Here is a 14,100-nt window from a genome sequence, read left to right as displayed (position 1 = left end):
TTGCCCATCTCTAGCATAATGTTAATTGCTCGCCACTGCAGTTTCTTTCCAAATGAAACTGTAACACATACCACATTTCACTGCAGCTTTTGTGTTTTTATATGCTAGCTCCTGAGTCAGAGCTACTCCCAGCTTCAGATTCAGTCTCAGAAAAACTTCACAAGGTCCTTACACACAGGTGCTTCATTCAAAAAACGTTCAAAGTAATCAAACGTTATCTGCATCTTGATTTCACAATGACTGTAAAAAGGGAATCATGGAGTATATTGAGGAGGAGAAATCACAGCTCCACCAGCTTTAGTGAGAATGCACCTCTGCAGTTCAGAGTATTTCAAGTATTGTAATTACCTCTCTGAACCTCTGTACATCCTCCTGAGACATCCTGGGTACTTGTGTTCTGTGCTCTGCCCTTTCCCTGTGTAGCAGCGTGTGTAACCAGTGCTGTTGGTCTGACAATGATTTGTTGTCAGTTCAGACCTGAGCCAGGTGACCTTGTAGCTTAGGAAATCGTTCTCTTTGTGTTTGTGGAGGGGTGTGGGGTTGGGTTTTATGTGAATCATTACCAGTGTGGTTGCACTGCCACTCCCTTTTCACTGAACAAAACCTGTTTTGCTTCCCTAGGCTACATTTTACTCAGCCATGAGCTTGTGTTCTCTGTGTCTGTGGTTTAAGTGATGGTCCTCCCAGCTCAAGAGGATAGTTGGTTTCATAACAATACAGGAACGGGTAGCCAAACTTCCACGGACAAATGAATCATTGTTGAAATGCAAAAGTAAATAAACAGTTACCATCTGCTTGGTTATGTGCATTACAGGCAAGAGAATTTATGCAATAGCCCTTTACCGAGGCTGGTTTTAAAAAAGACAAGGCTGAGGGAGAAATTTGGTGGTGGCAGGGAAATGGGAACTTTGTATTCATCCCTGCGGTTTCTGCTGTTCGGTGTCAGCTGCTTCCACCTGGTGGCCGTTCGGGTAAAAATCCTTTATTTCAAGTTTACAAACCAGATATCTTCTGCTCCCCAAGAAAGGCAAATATTTCCTCCATTTGGGTTGTTACGCAGCAAAAAGGAATACTTTTTTGAAGTAACTGAGGATTCTTTTCTCCAACAGTGGCTTATCAGATACAATAATACTGGATATAATATCCAATTACTTGGTCCTTCCAAATAGAATTACAGTCCCCCTTGTCAGTGAAGTGCAGATCGCTCAGTTGCGGTTTCCTATACCAAAGGTAAGCAAATTTCTGTTAGCAGTAATAATTGGGCATTTAGTTTCTTCTGTAGTAACTGTTCGAGACAATCCGTGTGAATTTTAAAATACAGTTACTGCACTGCTACAAGTTGCTATGAATTCAATCACTGATAATAACTGATTTAATTTATAAACAGTTTCTGTGAAGTTAATGTTTCAAAAGAACACCAAGATAGATTTATTTATTTATTTACTCTGTTTTGTTGGAATATTAGGCATATTACTTTTAAAATTACTAGATTGCTACAATCTAGTTAAATTGTATAGATTAAAAATAAAGTAGCATGTGTTTTATATTATCATGGAAAATTACTGTTAGTGTGCTTCACTAAGCTGTTGTTGCTATTTTTTGCTACTCACTTCCAGAAACTTGGTATTTCTTGGTGTAACTGGCATGTTTCTGATGGTTGATGACAGTTTTTCTTTTTGGGAGTCTCTTGAGTGCTAGGTCTGTTGAGTGTGTGGATCATCACTGATATCTTCTATTTACAGTATGTCCAAAATAAGTTTCGTATTAAGGAAATGACAGTGGAAATTATAAAACATCTTTTGTGTAAATTGTGATGACATGGAAGCTTTCAGATTACTATACAAACTTGTCTTTTCCTTTTTCAGGGTGTTCTAAGGATACATTTTATTGAAGCTCAGGACCTGGAGGGGAAGGATACTTACCTAAAAGGGATTGTCAAAGGAAAGTCAGATCCTTATGGAATCATCCGTGTGGGCAACCAAATTTTCCAAAGCAAGGTCATCAAAGAAAATCTCAATCCAAAATGGAATGAAGTTTATGAGGTATGGCTGATAAAACTACCTTGTATGTTCTTCTTTACAGAAAAAACAAAAGACGACATACCCTCTTTCTTTTGTTAAAGAGGTTATTTTGGGGCTGTCCTTTAAGGAGCTTCTTGATGTCTCCCTCTAGAAACCCAAAGTTCTGTAACAAAACAGAAATTCTCCCTTTTTTATTTTTTTTTTTTGGTCTAGGATTAGCATCAGTAATTCTGAAAAAGCAGTGTGGGCTTTTAGAACCAGCACTGACAAACTTTATCTAAGAACCTTTTAAAATTGCTCTACTCATTAAATTGCAATTTTTAAGAGCATTTTCTTACTGATGTATTTTATTATACCAAGGTACTGCAGCTCAGTGTTTTACTGTTACTATGCCATTTAACCAAGCTGGTCAGTTTTACTGATAATGCCCTCTCACTGAACTTTCAGGCCTTAGTGTATGAACATCCAGGACAGGAGCTAGAGATTGAGCTCTTTGATGAAGATCCAGATAAAGATGACTTCCTGGGAAGGTAAATGTTTTGGAGAATATGTTTGTAGGTATTGGAAAGAGAATAAATATTGTAATTGTTCTTCAATATTTTTTTTTTTTTTTTTTTTTATTGGAGTTGTTCTGTTATCTAGTTGTACATATAAATCGATTATCTTGGTAGTAATTAATTCCCTAACTACTTCATGTGTGTAAATACATTTATATGAAAATATGCTTGGGTGTGTATATAAACATCTATATGTTTACATTTTTTTTTAAAAAACAAACAGGTAAGTATTGCATGTACCCAGAATAATTGTGCCCTAGATTTTTTAATGTTTGTGAGCTAGCACTAAGTCTTAATTATTTCTTCAGGCAAAGTTAATATAGTTTTATAATTCTGTATCTTCTTCATCTTCATAGCTTCTAATGACTGTCTCGAGTTTATCTTTCTCTTAAAAGCTGATTTTAACTATTTGATTAAAGAAAAAATTTTGCTGTACTGCTTTTGCAAACATTCTTTTTAGTCCACTCTTTTATTCTATAGACCATAGGTGTTTACTCATAAACATTTCAAGGTTTTAGCCAGCTTCTTTCTCCAGTAATTTGTCACCTTTATTTCTTGAAGAATTTTGGAACTTCCCTTTGTTGCTTTCTGTACAGAGTAGAGTTCCCTTACCCTTCCAGCTCCTTCTCTTTTAACAGGAAAAACAGTACCTACTTCTTATTAAAATAAAGAAGCAGGTAGTACAAAGGCTTCTTTTACTTCGCACTTCCCTAGTCTTACACTGAAGTGATGGTGGGAGGAAGCGACATAATGTGTACATCAGTACTAATGAAATAAAAAGCCAAACAAATGTTCATACACTGGCATGCAGTTGTCTGCTCTGTTTAATTTTTAGCATATTAATTCCCTGCTACATTTTTAGCTTGTGTGAACTAGAGCTCTCCCAGACACAGCCAAAGTATGAATTTGGTCATAGCTTATGTCCAGGCACTGTTTCCAGTGGGTAGTTTGGATGTGCTCTCTGTTTTGAGAGTTGGGTCATATATATGTGAGTTATACTGTGCCAGTTACTACACAGTGGGCTCTAGTGTAGGCATTTTTCTGTTATCCTGCACTCATCCTGGCTCAGCCATTTCATTCCCTACTTCTTTTCTTAGGTGCTGAAAGAATAGTATTCTGCTCTTTTGATCTCAGTGGATGCTCAGCAAGCACAGGGTGGTGGTGCTTGAGTTCTGTACTAGATCTTTGTTTCTTGGCTAAAATACTGCTTCTTTTTCTCCATTTTCCTAGTTTGATGATTGATTTAATTGAAGTTGAAAAGGAGCGTCTTCTAGATGAGGTAAGCAGGTTCAGTAAATTTTAGTTTTAAAAGGCCCATATGTTGTACATGCTGTTGTTCTTGCATTATTTTTTCCTGGGCGTAGTTCGTGTATGTGCAAGAATAACCTTAATACTGTAGAAATAGATTCCCTGATGATCAGTACAGTGCTTTAAGAGATATCTAAACTGGTGAAATCTGAAAAACAATGACATTCTTTGTTGGTCTTGGGGTTTTAAAGTAACTCCTATGCAAATGCAAAAAATAGTAACTTAGATATTTGATGAGAAGGTTTTTTGCAAGTGAATAGTTAATTGCTGGGCAGACTAATTTTTGTCCTATATGTAAGAGAGATTTTATTGGAACATTGTGCAGGGTTTGTTTTCCCAGAACAGCTTTACAGAACTTAAAGAATTTTTTTTGTATTTTAAAGATGCTTTTATTGTATAACATAGAGGTTTGTCTGGGTGGTTTTATCATTCTGTATTGTAATACTTTATGTAAAATATGATATTTTAATGGATCAGATCTTTTCAGATTATGTGGACTTCAGCTCTGAGAGATTCTTAGGAGCCTTTAGTGCTTCCTAAAGGTCCTGAAGAACCAATTGCAAATTGCAATCATATATTTGTTTGCCAGATTATTTCACATTACTTTGTTTAATTTTCAGTGGTTTACTTTGGATGAAGTTTCCAAAGGAAAGTTGCATTTAAAACTGGAGTGGCTCACATTGATGCCAACTGCTGACAATCTAGACAAGGTATTAAAGGAATACATTACTTTCATTCTTATCTTAATTGTTTTGGGATGCTTTTGTTGTGACTTTTCTGTTTATTTGTTAAGAATATAACCAGTTCTCTAGCTACTGTGAATTTGGAGAAACTTGTAACTTTATTCCAAGCTGTCTGTCTGTAGAAATCTCACACCAGTCATAAGTGTCAATGGTTTAAATGAGATTTTCAAATGCTTTTGTGGTTTCTTCTTTTCTCTTAATGTTACTTTCTGAGAGTATCTGCTAACATTTCATTAGTCTGGGAAATAAAGCTGGATATGATATAACAATCTGTTCAATCTAAAAAAAAGAAGTGGGAAATGGGCTGCAAATTTCCATGCAAATAGTTTTGAAATGTCTGTATGAGCCTTGAAAACTTACCTTTTATGCTTCATGCTGTGAATTTGTGAATGTTTGCTTTTTGGGAGATGGTTTTTTGGTATGTTTTATTTTTCAGAAATGGGACAGAAATAGACAGAAATACTTGGTTTCCAGAAAGACTTACAGTGTGGTTTTGTTTTAGGTTTTAACAAGCATTAGAGCTGATAAAGACCAAGCTAACGATGGGCTTTCATCTGCATTGCTTATATTGTATTTGGACTCAGCAAGAAATCTGCCTGTAAGTTACATTCTCATGGATACCCTTTTGTCACAGAGTCTCTTTTGTACTCCCAGCATGTCTTGCTTGGTAGTGTGACACACTGCTTTACTAACATGCATTGTGCCATCTTCTCTGTAATTCCTCTCCTTTCAAGTGTAATGTAAGGTCCACTTTTCTAGTAGCCTAGTATTATAGCTATATATTTAATAATACATTACTCTTTAATCAGTGTGGTTTTTTTTCAAAGAATGCTCCTTTCCTGGACTTGAAAGGCTGCATGTTTTTATTATACAATGTTTTCTATAAATTGTATGGGGTTAGCATGAGGAATTTTAAGGAACTAACTGGGGAAAAAAACCCCACTTCCATGAGATCAGGTAAACTTTCTTGCTTTGGCTTAGGGCATTGCTGGAGGTTTGAAGGTACCAAAGTCCTCATCATGAAATTAATACTGTGCAGTTGATGTTACAGTGCCAGAATACTTGCACCAGGGTTCTATCAGATTGTTTTTTGCAGGGTGGTTTATTTGCTTGTGCAAAACATAGAAATAAATCATGTTCTCTCAATCTATTAATTTATCTGATGGGACTGTGAAATAACTTTATTTGAGTTTATTTCAGGTTAGTAAAGTACTGTTTCTGGTTGTAATTCGTGGCAGTAATAAAGTTAACCCTACCATGGAGAGGCATGTGAAGCTTAACTGAGTTTTGCTGGTTTTCAGCATTGGTATTAGATGAGAGGTTCTGGAAGTGATATTAAAATATTAAATATTTTTATTAATTATAAATAATTATAAATATTAGTTATTTTTATTAATCAGACAAAAAAAAAAGTTTTCAAGCTTTGGATTTTTTTGCATGCATTTTGAAGATTTGTCTGCTGAAATTTAAGTTAAGATTAAGCTAAATCAGAGTGATAACAAAGGAGACCTTAGTAGCCCAAACATTTTACATGACTGACTAGTGATTTCATATCTGTTCAAGGGTGTATAGAGCAGCGTTTGGAAGTAGTATTTCTAGGCTTTTTTAAAATCTAAAAATACTCATTTGGAATAGATTCTCACATTAACCTCACTGTATATGGAATTCAGGCAAAATCTGTAAATTAGCAGATTAAAAAAAAAAGAATTACTACAGTACAGAGTAAGCAGTAACAGAAGAGAATAGAATTCTGGTGTGCTTAACATCAGGTTTGGAGTACTGCAAGAGAAAGTCTCTTCCATCTCTTTCATGTACTAGATTCAGTTGAACCAATTGATGCATCTCCTTGTTCAACTACTGAATTTTACTGAAACATCTATAAATTTAATATGTTTGGTAAAATACACCAAAGCCTCTTATTTAAAATAAATGGTGTAAAGTTCTCTCATGCACCAGTTCAAGTCTCTTCCATACAGCTCTGATTCTCTGTTACATTCTCAGTCAAATACTCTGAGGCCTTGTCATAAATTAAATTTTTTTGTTTTAAACAAACATTCTCTAACATGGTTTCCCTTCTTTGGAAAGATTACATTGCAAGTCTTGAGTTCTACTTATTTTTGCAGACAGTATTTTAATTGCAATGCATTTAATCAGTAGATCTCTAAACTCTCTAGGGCACAGAAAGGGGAAATTCTTTGCACAAAGCTGACTAGTTAGGAAATTTGTGAACAGCATCCTGAATTTCCTGTTGCCGCATCTGACATTCTGTCTACAGTACAAGAATTGCCTGGGTGGGTTGAGAATGATGGTCATATTGTGGGACTTGTTTAATCCTCTTACTTTTTTCTTCCTCTACCAGCCCAGAAATGCAGTTGCAACAAATGACTCAATATTTAACTTCAAGTAATTTTCTTTCTAGTGTTGTAAAGAATATAGTGGAAAGTAACATGGGACAATTGCAAATTCCATGTACAAGTTAGCTACAGTAGAATAATATGATACTGTATTAAATTAATTTTTCGAAAACCAGAGACCGAAAGGCTTCACAGTTATGTCAAATAGGGGGGAAATACCATGGGATGTTTTTTTTTTTTTATGCAGAACTGAAAAGGTTCCTGTACATTCTAGAAAGACAAATGTCATGGAGCTTCTACATGAACTGCAGTTAATTGGAGTAAATATAGCTTTTTAATGGCCACAGGATTCTAATATGCAGCAACATTTACAAAACTAAACATGAAATTTGCTGGTTACTCATGTTCTGCTCAAGTTCAGTGGTAGGGGTTGTGTAGAGCAATAGCAAATTAATTTCTTGGATTGCTTGTGTTAATGGAGAAGAGAGAATTCGAAGAGAATGAAGGGTTAAAATTACACTGACCCTTATTAATAATTTGAAGGTTTTTTTGAACAACTTTACTGTTACAGTGAGATATTTTCTATATGAATAATTACTTTTTATTACCTTGAAAATTGTCTTAAGTGAATGCTTATCACTGGTACATTTTAGTTCATGCCATCAGCCTTATTTTGTTCAAGTTACAGTGTTGAGTTACCCCAGCATAGGCCTTTCTTTTGCACAGGTGCATCATAGTTGTGAGTTTCTGGCACACTGGGATGATTTATCTGGAAAATAAATAGAAATTGTGTAGAAGGCTAGTCCCTAAGTTAGTAAACATTATTTGGATCTGTCATATGAATCTGAACTACCAAGAGTGAGCCTGGAAAGTGGGTTAATACATTTGAATAATTAATAAAAAAATAAAATTCAAAAAGCATTCCACCTTGCTGTGCTACAGAAAGTCATTTAATGGATGAAACTATTTGTAATGACAAATACTTGCTTTTTGTTACCTGCTGTTTCTCTGGAATCCTTTGACTATTTTCCTTAACTTTTCTGTGTAGTAAAGCTGCTTATGCATTCATTCTGCCACAATCCCATCACTCTGCTTTCTCCTTCCATTTCCATCTTCCTAAGAGTATCTACGAGGGAAACTTTGGGTGTGGATACTTAAAAGAGAGGAGAGCATCGGGACTAGTCTTTTGTGAAAACACTACCTCACTCTATAGAGCACTATTTGTGAGTTCTCTGGTATTGTTTGTATTGTACCTTTTCTCTGCCAGAGTGTGGATTAGTGCTACTAAAGCCACTCACTCTAGTGGAATGAGAGCATGCAATTTGTCTTCCTGCATGGTTTCAACAAGTGTGCATTGTTTCTGTGCTATTTTTATTGCATTTTAAAGGCTACTTAAATTTCATTGATCAGCATATCATTGGGTAAGTAATTAACCTCTTATGATAAAAACCCAAGATAAGTTTGTTGTAAAAGCTCTTTACATTTAACTTAAATTGCTGATTCATTGAAAAATAAAATGCATACTCTACTAGCACACTGTGTGCTGGTTAATTGTTGGCTTTTATTGCAAAGAAATTAAAATAATAAATATTGCAACCAACATCCCCATAGTTTATTTAAAAGGTGACACACTCAATGTTTATAAGAACTTGCAACCTCTCCACGTTGGTTCAAATTGCTTTAAAAATGGGTGCAGTTCTTTGTGCTTCCCAAACTATAAATTCCCTTGTAAATTCTATCTCACTTCATGATGCTACTTGTTTTGCAAATTCCCAAGCTCCTTTTCTTTTTTTTCAAATTAGTCTGTAGTTGGGAGAATCCAGGCTAGGGTGAACCACCAAATAATAATTTTTGCTTGAATTCAATGTTACAAAATTATTAAAAACTGATGAGCCTCTAAGTATCTTACACTTAAATCTCGTAGTACAACATTGGTATCTTCAAAAAGATTGACAATCCGTTCAGAATAAGAATTGTTTTGCCAGAGGGAGGTGGGTTTGGCTTTGGAGATTGTGCAGATGAATTTCTTACTGTCTGGCTACAACATTATCCTTAATTTTAAAACACCTTTCCAAAGCCCAGAAAAACCCTTTCTGTTAGTTTCTCTGTAGAGGTTAATTTTAAAGTATTTTAAAAAGATAACCATTCTAAAATTTCGTTAAAAATTAATGAATAAAAAAGGCAATTTATAACCTATGGTTCCATCATCTTTGTGTTAAAACTTTTAAGGAGTTGCTGTTTCTTTTACCAGATACGTCTTTAAAGTAATTATTATTTAAAAAATAGATTGAAATGCTGGATTAAGGGTATAGCACTGATATTTTTTATGGATCTTAGGCTCTTTGCATTAGGACAGGTTGTCTATATAGAACAACTATAGAATGTTTAGAAATTGGACAGAGCTTCCCAAATCCCCGAATCGATTTGTGAGCCAGAGTGGAACAGCAACTGTTCTAAGAAAGCCAGGTCTGGATTCCCTTCTGCAGCGCTCTGAACTGCCTGGCTCTGCAGTTTCCTGGATGCTGATCATGCTGCAAGCAAGAGGAGGAGGGTTGTGGCTGGAGGCTAGGAGAGAGGAGAGGTCTGTGGTAGCCCAGGGATAAAACCAGCTTCAGCAGCCCTAGAACTGCACTTGTTCCCAGGGCATCCTTAAACATGGGCTGTTATACAAACATTCACACCTGCAAGCTCAGTGTCTAACTAATGCCTGACACCAGTTCCTGGGGAAGTGTTAATAAGGGACCTCACTTCCTATGGGGAGAGGAAAATCCTGAGTGCTCTCTGTTCCTTTCTAGATAGTTTATTGACTGCTGTAAATCGAGATTTGTGATAGCAGTGTACCCATCTAAATCTGATTTAGCTGAAGTTAAGGTGTAAGAATAGTGTTAGTTTAATTTCCAAAGGTAACTAGTTTTCTGACAATCAATAGTTCATAACAATTTTGGTGTCTCTATAATATATAAATTATTCATATTTAAAATTAGCTCTTACAAGTAGTGACTATCTTCTGCTTATCGGGTGAGGATGCACTCAGAGATGCCCCAAGCAACACTTAGTGAGTCAAAAGAAGTAATGAGTAATACACCGAAGCATATTGAATCAGGAGCTGGCTGAAAAACTAGTTTGTTACTTATATAACTTGTGGGTTTGTTATTAGGATTTACTGCAAATGTCACTGGCTGTTAGAGAATTCCACTGTGTCATTATCAGTATATTTATTGGATAACCCGTCCTCTTTTCCTGTAACTGCAGAGACACTCAAAACCATACCAAGACTATTTTGTCACCCAAAGCAAGATCTTCCCTTTTAATATTGGACGCCCCCTTCTCTCCTCTGCGTCTCCTTCTTCCCAGCCTTTCAGCCACCATCTTCATGGACGTGCAGCTTCTTCCCTTGAAACCTGAAGCCTGGCTTAAACATATTTGCCCCAGCTGATGTCCCTCTTGGCCTATCCTTGCTATGATTCCAGAGGAATTGAGATATGTTCAATATCCAGGAGTCAGTGGTTGCCTGTTGTTATGTATGATCACATAAGTTTGGTTTTGACTTCTAAAAATCTTTGAAATAATAATATAGGAGGGGAAAGATTTGTATTGAATATGCAGGCACAAATGGGAAGGAAAAAAGTCCAGTAAGTTGAGTGGCAGTTTAAGATTCAAAATTATGTTAGTGAGTTGTGGATGCCACCTAACAAAATCAGGTACTTCTCTGTAGAGGACAGTCATTGCATCCTTATAAATGTGGGATGGAAATAGAAAGAAAGAGGTTTAAAAAGAGATCTTTCTACAGAAAGAGATCTGTAGTCATGCTATGTCATATTGTTATGAGAGAAAACACTCTACTCTATGTAAAAAAGAGGAATGCAGCCTGTGAGATGTGTGGCCTAATCCTTTTGTTCTGCTTAGCTGTTACCAAGGCCCTGATCCTGGCTGTAGCAATTTAATGTCTGGAGCACAGCACTGTTGATGAGATTGACAGTAACCATGGCTGGCAGAGAAAAGGAGCTCAGCCTTAGGAAGTCACTCATAGAACCACAGAAAGGTTTGGGTTGGAAAGGACCTTAGAGATGATCTCCTTCCAGCCCCTCTGCCCTGGGCAGGGACACCTTGCACTAGATCAGGTTACTCAAAAGCCTCATTCAGCCTGGCCTTGAACATCTCCAGGGATGGGGAATCCACAGCTGCTGCAAACAAAGTGACACTTTTATCTTTGTCACAAAACAGGGAACAGTGCTTAAACTCAAAGAAGGTACCTGTTGAGCATTTAAAGATTTCTGTATGAAAAACAGTTAAACATTAGTTTCAGTGTGGGATAGTTTCAATTAGTTTCAGCTCGGCATAGTGTGCAGTCTCCATCTTTGAAGTTCTGTAAGTACAATACTAAGTTCCTAATGTGTCAGATAAATAACTGTGGACAATTCCTTGATTTTAAGAAAGATACTGTTCAAGAAAAATACCCCACAAAAGTAGTCAAACCTTATTTCTGGTTCTCAAATTTCTTGTTTTGTAAACTCAAGTTTAAGAGTTGGACTTGATGTTCCTTGTGGGTTGCTTCCAACTCAAAATATTCTGATATTTTGTGCTAGGTATTGTATGTTCATTCTGAAATAGAAATTTTCAAGCAAGATGCCAGGAATCTTTGGAATATTTTGTCCAACTGGAGTATATGACATCCCAAAAGAAGCTGCAAAATAATATTTCTGCATAAAGGTTAAATCTCTTCCAATATTAGTCACTTAGATTTTCATTCCGGAAAGGCATTTCTTTTGGAAAAGCATTAGTATCAGTTCCTGTTCATAAACCAGAATATTTTAAATGGCCACTTACAAAATTTTATTGCCACAATCTACCGCTTCTAAAACAGAATTCTCCCATGAAACAAAAATGTATCCCCAAAGAAAAAAGCCAGCCAAAAGTACATTAACTTGAAGTCTGTTTTATTTACGAATCTTACTTCCTGAAATGATTTCTTATGAATTGAATGCAAATTTTCCTAGACGTTGTGTCACTTAAAGAACAATGTATTAATCTTAAAATACAATTCTAGAATTTCCATATTTAATGGAGAGCAGTCAGAGGTTTTGTCCTGCTAAACAACTTTAAATTCCTATTTTTAGTGTATTTGAGTGTCTTTATGCAAGTGAGTAAAGTAGCTGACCTTCATTCTAGTTAGCATGCAGTGTTTGCATCATTTTTCTGAAGAGGCTTAAAGAACTTTGACTTTTATAATGATATAAGTCCCTATCAATTAGATGTTGCAATTTCTCCCATAAAAGGAGTCCTTTGGATAATTACTTGACTTACCATCAGAGAAGCTCCTGCGTTGTGAAAATATGCTCAACCAAATTCTAAAAAGGTTCATTCAGAAGGCAGTTCATAGGGCATCAGGCATTAAATAAAAAATTTTAATAAATTATCTTTATTAGGTTAAAAAAAAACATGATCAGAGAAATGCAATCAGACTTAAATTTGGCATATTAGTTTTAAAGCAGAATAAAAATATCCATAGGAGAAGAGGAAAAAAAAGTTTTGTCAGACTTTTTTGTTGTTGTGGCCGTCCTTCATTGTTTTGTTTCAAAGATGTTGGGTTTTTTGTTGTTGGGTTTTTTGTTTGGTTTTTTTTGTTTGTTTTGTTTTGGGTTTTTTTTGGTTGTTCCTCTCCCCTTGCCCCCCGCTTTGTCCTATGTTGTAGTTTCATAATTAATTAACCTAGTGAAATTGCTTCATTGCATGTCTTATTAACCCTTCCTATGTTCATTCTCTCCTGACTTAAAAGAATAATCCATTAGAATTTAACCCTGATGGCTTGAAGAAGGCTGCTGTTCAGAAAGCCCTAAAGGTAACATTAATATAGTTGTCCATTTAAGGTCACAAAAGTAATTGGAAATGCACGAATGCCTGCAACACTCAACTTCCAACACTGGATGGGATTTCTATGGCCAGATACATAGTGTAATTCTGTTTTACTTGAATTTGATTTCAAGAAGCCGGTGTCAAGATGTTGTTAAAATACTGTGATCTGTGGTAATTTGAACTCTAGGTCAGATTAGTGGAGTACAGGCTGCTTAAGTGGGGAAGAGTGCTGAGATCTAATTTGTAGTAGTAACTAAAGAATGAAGCTGACATGAAAGCTAAGACATCTTTTACATACTGATACCTTATCACTCAACTCTGAATGATTGGTTTGGAATAATCTTGTTCGTGGTAGATGTTTTTAGAAGGTTTTACATCTTTTATATGACTGCTAGAGAAATTTAGGCCAGCTTCTTGGTAGACAAACTTGGAAAGGGCTAAGCCACGTGCTGAGCTGGAGGAGCTTAAACAAGAGACAGACTTCAATAGGCCGTCAACGAGTCTGTCAGTACCTGCTGTTAGAGGTGCATTATATGTGTGTGCACATTGCTATCTGCTTAATTTGAATTAAAATTATTCCTATTTACATATCATCATAAGTGACAGGGTCTTTTTGTCAACTCCTGTAGTTTCATCATTTTATGAAGAAAGTTTCAGGCACCATTTTGTGGACTAAGAAAAAATGCAGATAATGCCACCTACCATTTTAAAACGCCATCAGTAGCAGTGTAATGTGGCTTTCTTTCTGTTCTGTGAACCTTTGTATTGGGTTTTATTTGAGTGCTAAATCATAGAAATCATTAAAACAAAAGGCAGCATTCATCCAAGAAAGGAGTGCTTTCTTAACAGCTTTATTTCTGAAGAAAAGTATGGTTCTAAGCAACATATCACATTACAGTTGAGAATTATTAGTGGAAGTATGATGTCCAGAATGTAAATTCAGATCAAAAAAATATATCTAAATTATGCACTTTCATAATTTAAAAATATAAAATATTTGAATCACTTGGATGAAATTGTGACCTTACATGCATTAAGAAAATTTTAACTAACTTTCTGTTGATATACCTGATTTTTCTACAGGGTAGAACTCAAAGTAACCATGTATCCTATATTTTCTAGGCTTTTTAAACTGCATTAACACCTGCTTGAGATGATTAACTTTCATGTCTAAATTTTCTTTCTGAATTGAGTTTTTGTTAGATTAAATTGAAATTCATGAAAGACATATCGTTGGAATGTTCCTTTGCATATATAATTTGTT

The 14,100-nt window shown here is 35.6% G+C and overlaps 1 protein-coding gene across 3 annotated transcripts in view; it reads left to right on the top strand.

The window, feature by feature from the left end:
* Positions 1 to 14,100, top strand: part of ESYT2 (extended synaptotagmin 2) — an 81,378-nt gene that overhangs the window by 54,983 nt on the left and 12,295 nt on the right. Inside the window, exons 8-14 of one of the 3 annotated variants that reach the window (XM_058832044.1) lie at positions 1,110 to 1,230; positions 1,866 to 2,042; positions 2,469 to 2,551; positions 3,809 to 3,857; positions 4,507 to 4,596; positions 5,132 to 5,227; positions 12,760 to 12,822. In XM_058832044.1, coding sequence (XP_058688027.1) covers positions 1,110 to 1,230; positions 1,866 to 2,042; positions 2,469 to 2,551; positions 3,809 to 3,857; positions 4,507 to 4,596; positions 5,132 to 5,227; positions 12,760 to 12,822 — 679 coding nt within the window. Of the gene's footprint in view, positions 1 to 1,109; positions 1,231 to 1,865; positions 2,043 to 2,468; positions 2,552 to 3,808; positions 3,858 to 4,506; positions 4,597 to 5,131; positions 5,228 to 8,104; positions 8,207 to 12,759; positions 12,823 to 14,100 lie in introns of all 3 variants that reach the window. The other 2 variants (XM_058832043.1, XM_058832045.1) reach the window with 2 other exon arrangements.

This window comes from Poecile atricapillus, chromosome 2 (assembly GCF_030490865.1).
Source record: "Poecile atricapillus isolate bPoeAtr1 chromosome 2, bPoeAtr1.hap1, whole genome shotgun sequence".
NCBI classification, from domain to species: Eukaryota; Metazoa; Chordata; class Aves; order Passeriformes; family Paridae; genus Poecile; species Poecile atricapillus.
The sequence above is the reverse complement of the archived record's forward strand: the minus strand, read 5'-3'. Positions and strand labels throughout refer to the sequence as shown.